This window comes from Dama dama, unplaced genomic scaffold (genome assembly GCF_033118175.1).
Source record: "Dama dama isolate Ldn47 unplaced genomic scaffold, ASM3311817v1 ptg000412l, whole genome shotgun sequence".
NCBI lineage: Eukaryota > Metazoa > Chordata > Mammalia > Artiodactyla > Cervidae > Dama > Dama dama.
Window position 1 is genome coordinate 450 of NW_026871099.1, and position 17185 is coordinate 17634.

The following is a 17185-nucleotide window of genomic DNA, read 5'->3' on the forward strand; positions in this document are numbered from 1 at the left end:
AGCCTGTGTGTCTTTGCTGGTCGTCTCCTTTCTACTCAGCACTAGTACGGTATGTCCGTTGAGCCCGGCTCTTCATTCATCCCTCCGTCCCTGACTTTGCCCTTGGGAAGCCCGAAGCTGCTTTCCTGTGTCTCGGGGGCTGTCGCTGCTTGGCACAGGGATGAATGTGTACCACACTTTCGATTCCACCCATCTGTGACCTTGTCTGTTTGACTCCCCTCACCAAGGGTCATATTCTGCAGCTCCGGCTGCTGTTGCTGCCAGTGACACTATGTGACTCTTGTGGACGGCTCAGTGACATCGCGTCCTCTCCCTTTCTCTGACAGCGCGTCTCCGTGGGTGAGCCGCTGGGGATGGGCACTAGGGGTTTCTCCCCGTCTTGGCTACGGCAAACGGTGCTGCTACGACCGTGGGGTTTGCATGTGCCTTTCTGAATGAAGAGTTGAGCCTTTCACGGATACGGACCCCGCTCGCCTGTCTCCCGCTTACTTAGTTACCTATGTATTCCGTGTCCTTTTGAAAGCTCACTCCAAAGTCATAGTAGCGGTTGTTGTGCGAGTAGAGTGGATTTCCAACATTGTGCTCCTTTCCGATGGACTGCAACGTGATTCTGTTTCCCAGGTACAGATTTCAGATTTCATGTATGTTTTCAGACTCTTTTCCGCTTGAGGTTATTACAGGGTACTGACTCTTATTGCCTGTGTTGAACTGGATAACCTTGGTGCGTCTCCCATTATAGGCGGTCCTGCGTATCTGTTCGTTGCAGCTCCAGAGTCATCCCTCCACCGCTGCCCTTCCGCCTGCGTTACACTAAGGCGGTTTTCTGCGTGAGCCGGTCTCTCTTCGGCAAATAGGTTCGTTTTGTATTCTTTTACACGTTCCACATGCTTCTGTCCAACTCGGTCTGACGTTCTTCACCAAGTCTAAGAGTCTCTAGGTCCATCATTGCTTGTGACAAATGGCAATCCTTTCCTTTTCTCTTTAGGACCGAGTGATCGTTCCTTGGGACATCTATGCCACGTCTTCTTGGGCCCGCCGTTCGAGGATGGGCACTGGGGTTTCTTCCGTGTCGTGGCTATGGCAAGTAGTGCTGCAGTGTGCAGGGCGAGTACGGACCTTTAGACCTCTCCGAGGTTAGTTCTCTGCGGGTGTGTACCCAGGACGGGGTGTGCTCGGTCAGATGGGAGCTCTCTTTGGTCCTCATGAAACCCCAGGCATCCCCGCTGCCAACCACCACCCACCATCCCACCCTGATCCCCCAGCAATGGCACACCCGAGACTGGACATCTGGTCCTGATGAGTGGGGACTTGGGTCTCTGGGGCGGGACGGTGGGCCCACCCTGTTCCGACCGGGTCTGGCCCCCGTCTGGCGCTCCGTTTCTGTGGCTCGCTTGCCAGCGTGCTAGCCAGCGCCCGGAGCCCCAGCCCACCGCCGAGCCTGAGCAACCTGCGGCACCGCGCGCCAGGGTGGCACGCACGCTCACCCGCCAGCCCGCCCACACGGCGTGCTCTCCCACCACCTCCCTCACGCCACAGCCCCCTCAGGGTCACCGCCTGCCCTCTGCCTCTCCCGCCAGGCCCCAGGCTCGGGCCCCATCTACCCGCCACCGTCCCCCTGCAGCCCCGGGCCATCCCTCACACGCCCTCCCCTGCCCTGGCGTTCACCAGTGCGGGCCTGCCTCCAGCTCCGCAGACCCACCCCTGCCACCCGCCCACCCCGACCGCACACCTGTCCCAGCCTCACACGGGTGCCTGGCACGGCGTCGCCACCGCCTCCATGCTTCTGCAGAGGCCCTGCTCGAGTGGCCGGCCCATCTCTCGGCCAGGTCCCCGCGAGTCCCATGCCTCCCCTTCCCGCCGGCCCTCCACGCAGACGCCACGCCCAAGCACCCCTGGGCCTGCCTCCCCGAACCCGGCTCGCTGCCGCCCCCTCTCCCTGCGATGGCTCTGCCCCGGTCCCTGATCCTCGTGGGAGCACCCACCAGCCATGGCCCCAGGCAGCTTCGTCCCGCACTCTCACCCACGCACGCTGACGCCCACGGCCCCGGCAGGGGCGTCGAGGAAACCTCCTGCGGCGATGGCTAGCACGCGTCAGGTCACAGGTTCTCCTTTGGCCCAGGGGACTCAGCTTTGTCCCGTCGCCCCCGAGCGTGCCGCCCTCGCCGCACGATGGTGCCCTTCGTCGGCCGTCCACTCCCCCACCCCCCCACCCCCCAAAGGACACAGTCCTTCAACAGTCGTGAAACCCTTTGGGGTTATAGACGGGCTCAAGCTTGGGCTAAGAGGAGATTGTGGGTGGCGACGACCCCCGGCGAGAGTTCCTGGGGACGTCGATGACAGTCTGTGGAGAGGGATGGAGTTGATCCTGGACAGACAGATTGGAGAGAATGGCAAAGTAGGAGATGTCATATCTAGGGCAGGGGTGCGTGGAACAGGGCGCTCTGTGTGTGTGTGTGTGTGTGTGTGTGTGTGTGTGTGTGTGTGTGTGTGTGTGCAGCCAGGTGCCCACCTTTGGTTCGTTGTCGGGGAGGGACATCTGGTAAACCTTGCCTCACTCCGGGAGGATTGAGAGCTGTGGTCAGGCAAGGGAAACACCATGTTGGTCGGCTTGCCCACCCTGGCCGGCATCACTGCCTGGGGCGCATCTGCCACCTCCCAGCTGGTTGGCTGGGTTTTCCTGGCCGGCCCGCCCCGCCGGGACCTGCGTGCTCCCTCACTTCCCCCGCGCGGTGCTGTGACTCGCAGCACGGGCCCACATTCGTCTTCACCCCTTTGCCTCGGGGAGAGCGAAGAAGAACTCAAGAGCCTCTTGATGAAAGTGAAAGAGGAAAATGACAAAGTTGGCTTCCAACTCAACATTCAGAAAACTAAGCTCGTGGCATCCGGTCCCATCACTTCATGGCAAACAGATGGGGAAACAATGGAAACCGGGCGAGACTTCACTGAGGTGGGGGGGGGGGGCTCCCCCAAATCACTGCAGATGGTGGCCGCGGCCATGAAATTAAAAGACGTCCGCCTCTTGGGAGAAAAGCTCTGACCAAGCTAGACAGCATGTCGAAAAGCAGAGACATGACTCTGCCACGAGGGTCCATCTCGTGAAAGCCACGGTCTGTCCAGCAGTCACGGACAGATGTGAGAGTTGCAGCATAAAGAAAGCTGAGCGCTGAAGAAGCGATGCTTTTGAACTGCGCTGTTGGAGAAGACTCTTGAGAGTCCCTTGGACTGCCAGGAGATCCAACCAGTCAATCCTAGAGGAAATCAGTCCTGAATATTCATTGGAAGCCCTGAGGCTGAAGCTGACACTTCAGTCAGTCCTCTGGCCACCTGACGCAAAGGACTGACTCCCTGGAAAAGACCTCGACGGAAGGCAGGAGGAGACGGGGACGACACGACACGCCAGAAGGTGAGATGGTTGGACGGCATCGCCGACTCGCTGGACCTGAGTTTGAGCACGCTGCGGGAGTTGGTGATGGCCAGGGAAGCCTGGGCTGCTGCAGTGCCCTGAGCGACTGAACCCATCGATACCGATGCCTCCCGGGCGCCGTGGTCCGCCTCCCAGAGCCCACTCAGGACCAGAACCCTCTTGGAGTCACCAGCGGCGCACGGGAGTCGCAGCCAGCCCGGGACCTGGCACTCAATGGCCAAGCCGCCCAGAGAGGTGGCTGGCATGCGGGACATGGGGAGGCAGGCGTGTCCGTGGCCACTGGCCCCACTCCCAGAGCCAGATCCCCCTCGCTCGTCCTCGGCTGTGGCCACCGCCGCGGCCGCTGCCGGCCGGCGCTGGCGACCACCACAGCCCACGCCCCGACCCCTACCCCCACCCGCCCTGTCCGACCCCACCTCCTCCCCAGCACCACTGCCAGCAGGAGAACCAGCACAAGCCCAGGAGCATCGCCGCTGCCACCAGGGGCAGCAGCCGCCGCCCCTCAGGAGGGAGGGGGCGGGGGCTGGGGCTGGGAGGCCTCAGGCGGGTCGTGGTGGAAGCGGCGCGAGGTGGCCACTGCGGCCAAAAGGTTTGCCCCGGGGGACGGCGGGGGTGGCCTGAATCGCGCTTGGGCTGGAGCTGCAGGGTCCCGGGGCCTCTGTCGCAGCGCTGAGCAAGCGTAGGCTAAAAGGGTGGTGGGGTCGCCGGCGAGGAGATCGGCAGGTGGCGGGCGGAGGGGAAGAAGAAAGGCTTCCCTGACCGGGAATCGAACCCGGGCCGCGGCGGTGAGAGCGCCGAATCCTAACCACTAGACCACCAGGGAGCGTCGGGGTTCGGCCCTCGCCTGCTCCTGCCGAACCCAGCGCCTCCGGGCCGCCCGCCGTCCCGCCGGCCCGCGCCACCGTGGTGCCCACACCCGGCCTTTGCAAGGCAAGTCCAGCCGCCCGCCGGCCCTGTCAGTCCGCCTGCCCTGGCGGGCCGTCTTGCTCTCAGCAGCCTCAAAACACTGCGCGCGCCACCGGCTTCTCGCACACACGCCCAAAGCCGCGCGCCAGCTGCCTGGCTCCCTGCTCCCAGCTCTCTCTGCCCCGAACGCCCCTGCCGGGAGGGCGGCGGACCTCAGCAAAAGGTCGGCCCGCTGCGTTGGCCGGGAATCGAACCCGGGTCAACTGCTTGGAAGGCAGCTATGCTCACCACTATACCACCAACGCTGCTCAGCCCGGGCCGCCGCCAGACGCCGGCCCCGGGCTCGCCCCAGCACACTCTCGCCGCCGCCGCCGCCGCATCCCTGCCCCGACGCCCCGTCAGCGGGAGGCTCTGCGCCGCCGCCGGCGCCACCAGCAGCCCACCAGCAAGCCCATCCGCGCCAGCTCTACGCAGCGGCCGGGGTCCACCGGCCCCACCGCCCCGGGGCGGCGCTCCCGCGGCCTTGCGGTCCCCCGGCCGTTCGCTCCCCGCCGCGGCCCGCGAACGCCTCCGCCCTCACCGCCGGGGGGCAACGCGGGGCACGCGGCTTCCAGCAGCCAGCTGGCCAAAGCCCTTCTCCACCGTGCGCTGGGCGAGGCCACTTCCCACGACGACAGGGGGACACGGGAGCCAGCCGCCTGCAGGCGTCACGGCGCTGTGCCGCGCCGCGCCGCGGGGGCGTCGCGAGCCTAGGAGCCCACTGAGGCAGCCCCTGTGGGCGGGCGGGCCGCAAGATCCGGCTATGGTCGGGCAAGGCCGTGGGGTGGCCAAGGAGGCCGTCGCTCCGCCGTGGCGACCGAGCGCCCGGCGACGACAGAGGGCTCAGGCTGGAGGGCTGCACCGGTAGAGGGGGTCGGCGGTGGCCAGGCGCCTGGTCCAAAGGCGGACGGAGGAGACGAAGGGCCCTTGGGGGCCAGGCGGCAGGACAGAGCGCCACCGCGGCCACCAAAAAGGCTGTGCTGCCTCCCCGTCGGGGAATCGAACCCCGGTCTCCCGCGTGACAGGCGGGGATACTCACCACTATACTAACGAGGACGGCGGCGACCGCCCTGCCGCCCGGCCCCTCTCGGGCTCTCGGGCTGCCTGCCCACGCCTCCCCGTGCCCACCACGGGCCCCGACCCGACCGCCCACCAAACCAACCGCCTCAGTCACAGAGGCGGCCCGCGACCCCGACACGGACCCGGACCCCCCGGGGCACTGGACACTCCTCGTGCGCGCCGCCTCTTGCCTCCAACGCGGCCATTCCGCCGGGAGAAGGGGGTCCGAGAAGGCAAGCGAGGCTGCGAGGACACGGTGGGCGCGCGCCGGCCCGCGTCTGGCGAGGAGGGGCGCGGGTGAGGAGGGGACGGCCCGCCAAGGGCCGGGCTGGGTCCGGGGCGCGACCGGCGGCGCAGCCGGGCGCCTCGGCCGGCCCCGTCGCTCACCCACAACAGACGGCCGCCTGCCTGCCTGCCTGCCTGCATGCCTGCCTGCCTGGCGCGGCGCACCGCGCGGCCCGCCACGGGCGCCGGGGCTCGCGCCGCGTCGGGTCTCAGCCAGGCGAGCGGCCACGCGCCCGCCCAGGCCCGCCGTCAGGATGGCCGAGCGGTCTAAGGCGCTGCGTTCAGGTCGCAGTCTCCCCTGGAGGCGTGGGTTCGAATCCCACTCCTGACAAGCCAGCCTTTTGGCCCGCCGGACAAACGCACCCGTCCTCCCCGCGCCACAGCCTTTCTCCACACACGCCCGCGCCCCCCCCCCCCCCCCCCCGCCACCTGCACCCCACAACCAGGAACCTTCAGTCCTTCTCAGCGCATCTTTCCTCCTCAGCTGGCTGCGGCTGCAGCTGCTGCTTTTCCGGCCTCCCCGCCTGCGCCTCGCGCACCCTCGCCCACCCTCCCACTCGCAAGGCCCCACCCCGCCCCGCCCCGCCCCCGTCGGCGCCGACGCGCGCGGCCCCGCGGCGGGTGGCAAGCCCTCCTCGCTTCGCGGGCGCTGCGACTTCTGCCTGCTGAACGGCCAACTCGCTCTCGCAGCCTTGCTTCCACGTCCGCCCCCGGCCGCTCTCCCTCCGGCCGGCACCCTGTCGCCCGCGCCCGCGCCGCCGGCCCGCCTGCGCCACCCAGCCACACCCAGGCGGCCGAGCCCCCGCGCCTTGCCCGCCAGGGGGCTGCTGCGTGCCCTCCACGCTTCTCCGCCTTGCGGCCTCGGCCGGGCCACACCTGCCTGCCTCCCGCCCGGGACGCGCGCCACGCATCCTTGCTGCGGGCCGGCGAACACCGGCCTTCCGTGCACGAACCCGTCCCGGGAAGGGCGCTCGGCTGGCGTGGGAGCGGAAGCCCTGCGTGCCCGTCCAGCCCACCCACAGGCGCCCAGCCCGCGCGCCCCGGCCCTCGGCGCCACCGCGCCCGTTCCCGGGGGGGGAAGCCGCCGCCCGGGCCGGAGCCAAGCCCGGCCTGGCGTGCTCCCTGCCTCAGCCGGCAGTCCCCGAGCCAGGAGCCGCTCTGCCCAAGGGCCCCTCCTCACCACCACCACCACCCACCCTGTCAGAGCGGAGCGCCGGTGAGCGCCGTCGGCCAGAGCGCAGGAGCCAGGCTCACACGCCTTTGGGTCCTCGGGCCTGAGCGCCGCTCGGGGCGGCGGCGGGGGCGCCCCGGGGAGTCGCGCTCCCGCGCTCGCGAGCATCCAGCACAGGCCGAGCCCGGGGTCCCGGCCCCCGCCCGCAATGGCACGCTCCATCCCGCCCCTGCCGGAAAGCCAGCCCGCCAGAGGGGTTTTGGGTTGGGACCCGGCAGGTCGCTGAGAGGAACGTCGGCGCGCGGCCGCGGCGACCACGCAGCGCCTGCCTGCGCCTGGGATTCCGGCGCCGGGCAGACGGCGTCGGCTCCTGGCCCCCTCGGGCGACACCGACAGCGTCGCGGCGGCCGTGGTCGGCGCAGAAGGCGCGGGACCGGCCGAGTGGGCCGGCGGCCCGCCGCCCCGGGGTCCCTCCGAGAGCGCCGCGCCCTGGGGTCCTGCACGTGCCCGGACCCTGGCTTTGAGGTCGGCCGCCCGTGGTCTCCTGCTCCGATGGAGCAGACAGATGCCCACTGGGCGAGCGGTGAGCAGTGACGGGCGGGTGTTGGCCAGCGCCTCTGGGGCGGCGTCGGGCGGCGGCGGCCACCGGTGCATGGGTGGTTCAGTGGTAGAATTCTCGCCTGCCACGCGGGAGGCCCGGGTTCGATTCCCGGCCCATGCAACCCCAGCGTCCCCTTTTGGTCCCGCACTGCAGTCTCAGAGCCGAGCTAGGTCTGCCCGCTCCAAGGCGCTCAAGGGAGCGCTCCTGCAACCGCTGGCTGTTACCTGCCGCCCGCTGCCTCTCCCACGCAGCTGCCCACGACCCCTCCCGCCCCCACACACGGCCCTGCTGCCAAGCCGCTGTGGCCCCAAGCCCTGCGGGCTCAGCCCCCCCGTGTGCCCAGGCACCTCCCTTGTGGTTGCTGGCTTCCTCACCCGGACCCAGCCGGTGGCTCACGGATTGCGCTGGAAGGCACACCCCAGCCCTGGCAGCCGCCGGCCCCACCTCTTCACCTTTCCCAACGTCTGTCTCCAAGCTCCCTGGCTCACTCTCCCCACACTCCGAGAATCAATCACCCTCCGTTTGCACAGCCAGGAGCAAGGAAGTTGCCACATCTGGCAAGGATACCTCCCTTTTCCCTGGAGTGTCCCTGGAGCATCATCTAGCAGGAGGAGTTCCTGCAGAAGTCCACACGCTCCCGGCCCTGGGCCCAGATCGGTTTCCAACCGCAACGCCCTCACCACCTCACACACCACCCCCTCCCCTGGAACCCTCTTGCCCGCCTCACCTCAGCATCAGCCCTGCTCCGCCAGTAACACCACCTCAGCCTGCACCCTCACCATCCCCCTTCTCCCCCAAACGCACCCATTCCACCCACCCCTGCTCCCCACCTCCCCCATCTCCACTCCACACCCCCCCGCCCGCGCGCAAACACACACACACACACACACACACACACACACACACACACAAAAGCCCGGTTCCTCCTCCATGAGCCATCCCAAATCCTACTCTTGTCAAGGAACCCGCCTCTGCCTTTGTCCCACTGGCCCGTCTCCCCCCAACCCCGACCCCAACCCTTGGCCTGTTCCTTTTTCTGCTTCTTCCAACGCCAGTAGAACTGATTTCCTTTCCTGGGTTAGTCTCAGGTGCACGGCACAGTGATTCAGTCCCCTGTTCTTTTCCAGGTGATTTTCCAGTGTAGGTTAAGGCGAGATACGAATACAGATCTCATGCTACAGAGGAAAGCTTTGTTGCTCATCTCCTGTAGGTATACTAGTTCCTCTCTCTTGATCCGACTCCAACTTCGTCCGTCCGCTGCCTTTCCCCTCGGGTAGCCCTATGGACGTTTTCTATGTCTGAAGGTCGTTTTCCCCTTTGCACATAGATTCATTTGCATTCGTTGGCAGAGTCCACAGAGCTTTGTCCCTCTCCACCCGACTCACTTCACTCAGTGGACCCTTCTGTGGGTCCGTCCAGCGTCGCGGCCCGTGGCGATGGCCGCTCCTTCTTGACGGCTGCGTCATATTCCACGGTACACATATACCTCTTCTTCTCGTGCCGCCGGGCACTTGGGCGTTCCCCATGTCTCGGCTCTGGCACAGAGGGCTGCGATGACCCTGGGGGATGCCTGCATCTCTTCCCATCAGGGGTGATGTCTTTTCCCGATGGGTACCCGGGATTGGGTTTGCTGGATCACAGCGTAAGCTCTTCTTTTTCCTATTGCTGGACGGATCCTCGACGGATTGACTTCCAGGGAGCAGTAGATGTTGTTCTGGAAGTGTAGCTGGTCTACACCGTGGTGTCCGTTTCCACTGGACAGCGTCGTGATTCCGTCCTGTGTGTGTAGGATGATGTTTTCAGATCGCTTTCCATTACAGGGGGTGACAGGAGATTGCATCCTATTCCCTGTGGTAGCCTGTGTGTCTTTGCTGGTCGTCTCCTTTCTACTCAGCACTAGTACGGTATGTCCGTTGAGCCCGGCTCTTCATTCATCCCTCCGTCCCTGACTTTGCCCTTGGGAAGCCCGAAGCTGCTTTCCTGTGTCTCGGGGGCTGTCGCTGCTTGGCACAGGGATGAATGTGTACCACACTTTCGATTCCACCCATCTGTGACCTTGTCTGTTTGACTCCCCTCACCAAGGGTCATATTCTGCAGCTCCGGCTGCTGTTGCTGCCAGTGACACTATGTGACTCTTGTGGACGGCTCAGTGACATCGCGTCCTCTCCCTTTCTCTGACAGCGCGTCTCCGTGGGTGAGCCGCTGGGGATGGGCACTAGGGGTTTCTCCCCGTCTTGGCTACGGCAAACGGTGCTGCTACGACCGTGGGGTTTGCATGTGCCTTTCTGAATGAAGAGTTGAGCCTTTCACGGATACGGACCCCGCTCGCCTGTCTCCCGCTTACTTAGTTACCTATGTATTCCGTGTCCTTTTGAAAGCTCACTCCAAAGTCATAGTAGCGGTTGTTGTGCGAGTAGAGTGGATTTCCAACATTGTGCTCCTTTCCGATGGACTGCAACGTGATTCTGTTTCCCAGGTACAGATTTCAGATTTCATGTATGTTTTCAGACTCTTTTCCGCTTGAGGTTATTACAGGGTACTGACTCTTATTGCCTGTGTTGAACTGGATAACCTTGGTGCGTCTCCCATTATAGGCGGTCCTGCGTATCTGTTCGTTGCAGCTCCAGAGTCATCCCTCCACCGCTGCCCTTCCGCCTGCGTTACACTAAGGCGGTTTTCTGCGTGAGCCGGTCTCTCTTCGGCAAATAGGTTCGTTTTGTATTCTTTTACACGTTCCACATGCTTCTGTCCAACTCGGTCTGACGTTCTTCACCAAGTCTAAGAGTCTCTAGGTCCATCATTGCTTGTGACAAATGGCAATCCTTTCCTTTTCTCTTTAGGACCGAGTGATCGTTCCTTGGGACATCTATGCCACGTCTTCTTGGGCCCGCCGTTCGAGGATGGGCACTGGGGTTTCTTCCGTGTCGTGGCTATGGCAAGTAGTGCTGCAGTGTGCAGGGCGAGTACGGACCTTTAGACCTCTCCGAGGTTAGTTCTCTGCGGGTGTGTACCCAGGACGGGGTGTGCTCGGTCAGATGGGAGCTCTCTTTGGTCCTCATGAAACCCCAGGCATCCCCGCTGCCAACCACCACCCACCATCCCACCCTGATCCCCCAGCAATGGCACACCCGAGACTGGACATCTGGTCCTGATGAGTGGGGACTTGGGTCTCTGGGGCGGGACGGTGGGCCCACCCTGTTCCGACCGGGTCTGGCCCCCGTCTGGCGCTCCGTTTCTGTGGCTCGCTTGCCAGCGTGCTAGCCAGCGCCCGGAGCCCCAGCCCACCGCCGAGCCTGAGCAACCTGCGGCACCGCGCGCCAGGGTGGCACGCACGCTCACCCGCCAGCCCGCCCACACGGCGTGCTCTCCCACCACCTCCCTCACGCCACAGCCCCCTCAGGGTCACCGCCTGCCCTCTGCCTCTCCCGCCAGGCCCCAGGCTCGGGCCCCATCTACCCGCCACCGTCCCCCTGCAGCCCCGGGCCATCCCTCACACGCCCTCCCCTGCCCTGGCGTTCACCAGTGCGGGCCTGCCTCCAGCTCCGCAGACCCACCCCTGCCACCCGCCCACCCCGACCGCAGACCTGTCCCAGCCTCACACGGGTGCCTGGCACGGCGTCGCCACCGCCTCCATGCTTCTGCAGAGGCCCTGCTCGAGTGGCCGGCCCATCTCTCGGCCAGGTCCCCGCGAGTCCCATGCCTCCCCTTCCCGCCGGCCCTCCACGCAGACGCCACGCCCAAGCACCCCTGGGCCTGCCTCCCCGCACCCGGCTCGCTGCCGCCCCCTCTCCCTGCGATGGCTCTGCCCCGGTCCCTGATCCTCGTGGGAGCACCCACCAGCCATGGCCCCAGGCAGCTTCGTCCCGCACTCTCACCCACGCACGCTGACGCCCACGGCCCCGGCAGGGGCGTCGAGGAAACCTCCTGCGGCGATGGCTAGCACGCGTCAGGTCACAGGTTCTCCTTTGGCCCAGGGGACTCAGCTTTGTCCCGTCGCCCCCGAGCGTGCCGCCCTCGCCGCACGATGGTGCCCTTCGTCGGCCGTCCACTCCCCCACCCCCCCACCCCCCAAAGGACACAGTCCTTCAACAGTCGTGAAACCCTTTGGGGTTATAGACGGGCTCAAGCTTGGGCTAAGAGGAGATTGTGGGTGGCGACGACCCCCGGCGAGAGTTCCTGGGGACGTCGATGACAGTCTGTGGAGAGGGATGGAGTTGATCCTGGACAGACAGATTGGAGAGAATGGCAAAGTAGGAGATGTCATATCTAGGGCAGGGGTGCGTGGAACAGGGCGCTCTGTGTGTGTGTGTGTGTGTGTGTGTGTGTGTGTGTGTGTGTGTGCAGCCAGGTGCCCACCTTTGGTTCGTTGTCGGGGAGGGACATCTGGTAAACCTTGCCTCACTCCGGGAGGATTGAGAGCTGTGGTCAGGCAAGGGAAACACCATGTTGGTCGGCTTGCCCACCCTGGCCGGCATCACTGCCTGGGGCGCATCTGCCACCTCCCAGCTGGTTGGCTGGGTTTTCCCGGCCGGCCCGCCCCGCCGGGACCTGCGTGCTCCCTCACTTCCCCCGCGCGGTGCTGTGACTCGCAGCACGGGCCCACATTCGTCTTCACCCCTTTGCCTCGGGGAGAGCGAAGAAGAACTCAAGAGCCTCTTGATGAAAGTGAAAGAGGAAAATGACAAAGTTGGCTTCCAACTCAACATTCAGAAAACTAAGCTCGTGGCATCCGGTCCCATCACTTCATGGCAAACAGATGGGGAAACAATGGAAACCGGGCGAGACTTCACTGAGGTGGGGGGGGGGGCTCCCCCAAATCACTGCAGATGGTGGCCGCGGCCATGAAATTAAAAGACGTCCGCCTCTTGGGAGAAAAGCTCTGACCAAGCTAGACAGCATGTCGAAAAGCAGAGACATGACTCTGCCACGAGGGTCCATCTCGTGAAAGCCACGGTCTGTCCAGCAGTCACGGACAGATGTGAGAGTTGCAGCATAAAGAAAGCTGAGCGCTGAAGAAGCGATGCTTTTGAACTGCGCTGTTGGAGAAGACTCTTGAGAGTCCCTTGGACTGCCAGGAGATCCAACCAGTCAATCCTAGAGGAAATCAGTCCTGAATATTCATTGGAAGCCCTGAGGCTGAAGCTGACACTTCAGTCAGTCCTCTGGCCACCTGACGCAAAGGACTGACTCCCTGGAAAAGACCTCGACGGAAGGCAGGAGGAGACGGGGACGACACGACACGCCAGAAGGTGAGATGGTTGGACGGCATCGCCGACTCGCTGGACCTGAGTTTGAGCACGCTGCGGGAGTTGGTGATGGCCAGGGAAGCCTGGGCTGCTGCAGTGCCCTGAGCGACTGAACCCATCGATACCGATGCCTCCCGGGCGCCGTGGTCCGCCTCCCAGAGCCCACTCAGGACCAGAACCCTCTTGGAGTCACCAGCGGCGCACGGGAGTCGCAGCCAGCCCGGGACCTGGCACTCAATGGCCAAGCCGCCCAGAGAGGTGGCTGGCATGCGGGACATGGGGAGGCAGGCGTGTCCGTGGCCACTGGCCCCACTCCCAGAGCCAGATCCCCCTCGCTCGTCCTCGGCTGTGGCCACCGCCGCGGCCGCTGCCGGCCGGCGCTGGCGACCACCACAGCCCACGCCCCGACCCCTACCCCCACCCGCCCTGTCCGACCCCACCTCCTCCCCAGCACCACTGCCAGCAGGAGAACCAGCACAAGCCCAGGAGCATCGCCGCTGCCACCAGGGGCAGCAGCCGCCGCCCCTCAGGAGGGAGGGGGCGGGGGCTGGGGCTGGGAGGCCTCAGGCGGGTCGTGGTGGAAGCGGCGCGAGGTGGCCACTGCGGCCAAAAGGTTTGCCCCGGGGGACGGCGGGGGTGGCCTGAATCGCGCTTGGGCTGGAGCTGCAGGGTCCCGGGGCCTCTGTCGCAGCGCTGAGCAAGCGTAGGCTAAAAGGGTGGTGGGGTCGCCGGCGAGGAGATCGGCAGGTGGCGGGCGGAGGGGAAGAAGAAAGGCTTCCCTGACCGGGAATCGAACCCGGGCCGCGGCGGTGAGAGCGCCGAATCCTAACCACTAGACCACCAGGGAGCGTCGGGGTTCGGCCCTCGCCTGCTCCTGCCGAACCCAGCGCCTCCGGGCCGCCCGCCGTCCCGCCGGCCCGCGCCACCGTGGTGCCCACACCCGGCCTTTGCAAGGCAAGTCCAGCCGCCCGCCGGCCCTGTCAGTCCGCCTGCCCTGGCGGGCCGTCTTGCTCTCAGCAGCCTCAAAACACTGCGCGCGCCACCGGCTTCTCGCACACACGCCCAAAGCCGCGCGCCAGCTGCCTGGCTCCCTGCTCCCAGCTCTCTCTGCCCCGAACGCCCCTGCCGGGAGGGCGGCGGACCTCAGCAAAAGGTCGGCCCGCTGCGTTGGCCGGGAATCGAACCCGGGTCAACTGCTTGGAAGGCAGCTATGCTCACCACTATACCACCAACGCTGCTCAGCCCGGGCCGCCGCCAGACGCCGGCCCCGGGCTCGCCCCAGCACACTCTCGCCGCCGCCGCCGCCGCATCCCTGCCCCGACGCCCCGTCAGCGGGAGGCTCTGCGCCGCCGCCGGCGCCACCAGCAGCCCACCAGCAAGCCCATCCGCGCCAGCTCTACGCAGCGGCCGGGGTCCACCGGCCCCACCGCCCCGGGGCGGCGCTCCCGCGGCCTTGCGGTCCCCCGGCCGTTCGCTCCCCGCCGCGGCCCGCGAACGCCTCCGCCCTCACCGCCGGGGGGCAACGCGGGGCACGCGGCTTCCAGCAGCCAGCTGGCCAAAGCCCTTCTCCACCGTGCGCTGGGCGAGGCCACTTCCCACGACGACAGGGGGACACGGGAGCCAGCCGCCTGCAGGCGTCACGGCGCTGTGCCGCGCCGCGCCGCGGGGGCGTCGCGAGCCTAGGAGCCCACTGAGGCAGCCCCTGTGGGCGGGCGGGCCGCAAGATCCGGCTATGGTCGGGCAAGGCCGTGGGGTGGCCAAGGAGGCCGTCGCTCCGCCGTGGCGACCGAGCGCCCGGCGACGACAGAGGGCTCAGGCTGGAGGGCTGCACCGGTAGAGGGGGTCGGCGGTGGCCAGGCGCCTGGTCCAAAGGCGGACGGAGGAGACGAAGGGCCCTTGGGGGCCAGGCGGCAGGACAGAGCGCCACCGCGGCCACCAAAAAGGCTGTGCTGCCTCCCCGTCGGGGAATCGAACCCCGGTCTCCCGCGTGACAGGCGGGGATACTCACCACTATACTAACGAGGACGGCGGCGACCGCCCTGCCGCCCGGCCCCTCTCGGGCTCTCGGGCTGCCTGCCCACGCCTCCCCGTGCCCACCACGGGCCCCGACCCGACCGCCCACCAAACCAACCGCCTCAGTCACAGAGGCGGCCCGCGACCCCGACACGGACCCGGACCCCCCGGGGCACTGGACACTCCTCGTGCGCGCCGCCTCTTGCCTCCAACGCGGCCATTCCGCCGGGAGAAGGGGGTCCGAGAAGGCAAGCGAGGCTGCGAGGACACGGTGGGCGCGCGCCGGCCCGCGTCTGGCGAGGAGGGGCGCGGGTGAGGAGGGGACGGCCCGCCAAGGGCCGGGCTGGGTCCGGGGCGCGACCGGCGGCGCAGCCGGGCGCCTCGGCCGGCCCCGTCGCTCACCCACAACAGACGGCCGCCTGCCTGCCTGCCTGCCTGCATGCCTGCCTGCCTGGCGCGGCGCACCGCGCGGCCCGCCACGGGCGCCGGGGCTCGCGCCGCGTCGGGTCTCAGCCAGGCGAGCGGCCACGCGCCCGCCCAGGCCCGCCGTCAGGATGGCCGAGCGGTCTAAGGCGCTGCGTTCAGGTCGAGTCTCCCCTGGAGGCGTGGGTTCGAATCCCACTCCTGACAAGCCAGCCTTTTGGCCCGCCGGACAAACGCACCCGTCCTCCCCGCGCCACAGCCTTTCTCCACACACGCCCGCGCCCCCCCCCCCCCCCCGCCACCTGCACCCCACAACCAGGAACCTTCAGTCCTTCTCAGCGCATCTTTCCTCCTCAGCTGGCTGCGGCTGCAGCTGCTGCTTTTCCGGCCTCCCCGCCTGCGCCTCGCGCACCCTCGCCCACCCTCCCACTCGCAAGGCCCCACCCCGCCCCGCCCCGCCCCCGTCGGCGCCGACGCGCGCGGCCCCGCGGCGGGTGGCAAGCCCTCCTCGCTTCGCGGGCGCTGCGACTTCTGCCTGCTGAACGGCCAACTCGCTCTCGCAGCCTTGCTTCCACGTCCGCCCCCGGCCGCTCTCCCTCCGGCCGGCACCCTGTCGCCCGCGCCCGCGCCGCCGGCCCGCCTGCGCCACCCAGCCACACCCAGGCGGCCGAGCCCCCGCGCCTTGCCCGCCAGGGGGCTGCTGCGTGCCCTCCACGCTTCTCCGCCTTGCGGCCTCGGCCGGGCCACACCTGCCTGCCTCCCGCCCGGGACGCGCGCCACGCATCCTTGCTGCGGGCCGGCGAACACCGGCCTTCCGTGCACGAACCCGTCCCGGGAAGGGCGCTCGGCTGGCGTGGGAGCGGAAGCCCTGCGTGCCCGTCCAGCCCACCCACAGGCGCCCAGCCCGCGCGCCCCGGCCCTCGGCGCCACCGCGCCCGTTCCCGGGGGGGGAAGCCGCCGCCCGGGCCGGAGCCAAGCCCGGCCTGGCGTGCTCCCTGCCTCAGCCGGCAGTCCCCGAGCCAGGAGCCGCTCTGCCCAAGGGCCCCTCCTCACCACCACCACCACCCACCCTGTCAGAGCGGAGCGCCGGTGAGCGCCGTCGGCCAGAGCGCAGGAGCCAGGCTCACACGCCTTTGGGTCCTCGGGCCTGAGCGCCGCTCGGGGCGGCGGCGGGGGCGCCCCGGGGAGTCGCGCTCCCGCGCTCGCGAGCATCCAGCACAGGCCGAGCCCGGGGTCCCGGCCCCCGCCCGCAATGGCACGCTCCATCCCGCCCCTGCCGGAAAGCCAGCCCGCCAGAGGGGTTTTGGGTCGGGACCCGGCAGGTCGCTGAGAGGAACGTCGGCGCGCGGCCGCGGCGACCACGCAGCGCCTGCCTGCGCCTGGGATTCCGGCGCCGGGCAGACGGCGTCGGCTCCTGGCCCCCTCGGGCGACACCGACAGCGTCGCGGCGGCCGTGGTCGGCGCAGAAGGCGCGGGACCGGCCGAGTGGGCCGGCGGCCCGCCGCCCCGGGGTCCCTCCGAGAGCGCCGCGCCCTGGGGTCCTGCACGTGCCCGGACCCTGGCTTTGAGGTCGGCCGCCCGTGGTCTCCTGCTCCGATGGAGCAGACAGATGCCCACTGGGCGAGCGGTGAGCAGTGACGGGCGGGTGTTGGCCAGCGCCTCTGGGGCGGCGTCGGGCGGCGGCGGCCACCGGTGCATGGGTGGTTCAGTGGTAGAATTCTCGCCTGCCACGCGGGAGGCCCGGGTTCGATTCCCGGCCCATGCAACCCCAGCGTCCCCTTTTGGTCCCGCACTGCAGTCTCAGAGCCGAGCTAGGTCTGCCCGCTCCAAGGCGCTCAAGGGAGCGCTCCTGCAACCGCTGGCTGTTACCTGCCGCCCGCTGCCTCTCCCACGCAGCTGCCCACGACCCCTCCCGCCCCCACACACGGCCCTGCTGCCAAGCCGCTGTGGCCCCAAGCCCTGCGGGCTCAGCCCCCCCGTGTGCCCAGGCACCTCCCTTGTGGTTGCTGGCTTCCTCA

The 17185-nt window shown here is 67.6% G+C and overlaps 1 protein-coding gene and 10 non-coding genes across 11 annotated transcripts; 5 read left to right on the forward strand and 6 right to left on the reverse strand.

Annotated features, from left to right (window-relative positions):
- Window positions 1-326: 326 nt before the first annotated feature.
- LOC133053809 (uncharacterized) lies at window positions 327-2085 on the forward strand (the record flags this gene model as incomplete). Its single annotated transcript, XM_061138275.1, has 3 exons — window positions 327-409; window positions 767-827; window positions 1399-2085. Coding segments are annotated over 3 exons (831 nt in total), but the record flags the coding sequence as incomplete, so codon positions are not given.
- A 2090-nt stretch (window positions 2086-4175) lies between these two features.
- TRNAE-CUC (transfer RNA glutamic acid (anticodon CUC)) lies at window positions 4176-4247 on the reverse strand. The gene has a single exon. It is a non-coding gene; the product is annotated as a tRNA-Glu (tRNA).
- A 316-nt stretch (window positions 4248-4563) lies between these two features.
- On the reverse strand, window positions 4564-4635 carry TRNAG-UCC (transfer RNA glycine (anticodon UCC)). The gene has a single exon. It is a non-coding gene; the product is annotated as a tRNA-Gly (tRNA).
- Window positions 4636-5353: 718 nt separating this feature from the next.
- Window positions 5354-5425, reverse strand: TRNAD-GUC (transfer RNA aspartic acid (anticodon GUC)). Its single transcript has one exon. It is a non-coding gene; the product is annotated as a tRNA-Asp (tRNA).
- Window positions 5426-5961: 536 nt separating this feature from the next.
- Window positions 5962-6044, forward strand: TRNAL-CAG (transfer RNA leucine (anticodon CAG)). The gene has a single exon. It is a non-coding gene; the product is annotated as a tRNA-Leu (tRNA).
- Window positions 6045-7534: 1490 nt separating this feature from the next.
- Window positions 7535-7605, forward strand: TRNAG-GCC (transfer RNA glycine (anticodon GCC)). The gene has a single exon. It is a non-coding gene; the product is annotated as a tRNA-Gly (tRNA).
- A 5901-nt stretch (window positions 7606-13506) lies between these two features.
- On the reverse strand, window positions 13507-13578 carry TRNAE-CUC (transfer RNA glutamic acid (anticodon CUC)). Its single transcript has one exon. It is a non-coding gene; the product is annotated as a tRNA-Glu (tRNA).
- A 316-nt stretch (window positions 13579-13894) lies between these two features.
- Window positions 13895-13966, reverse strand: TRNAG-UCC (transfer RNA glycine (anticodon UCC)). The gene has a single exon. It is a non-coding gene; the product is annotated as a tRNA-Gly (tRNA).
- A 718-nt stretch (window positions 13967-14684) lies between these two features.
- Window positions 14685-14756, reverse strand: TRNAD-GUC (transfer RNA aspartic acid (anticodon GUC)). Its single transcript has one exon. It is a non-coding gene; the product is annotated as a tRNA-Asp (tRNA).
- Window positions 14757-15292: 536 nt separating this feature from the next.
- Window positions 15293-15374, forward strand: TRNAL-CAG (transfer RNA leucine (anticodon CAG)). The gene has a single exon. It is a non-coding gene; the product is annotated as a tRNA-Leu (tRNA).
- A 1487-nt stretch (window positions 15375-16861) lies between these two features.
- Window positions 16862-16932, forward strand: TRNAG-GCC (transfer RNA glycine (anticodon GCC)). The gene has a single exon. It is a non-coding gene; the product is annotated as a tRNA-Gly (tRNA).
- The last annotated feature ends 253 nt before the right edge of the window (window positions 16933-17185 follow it).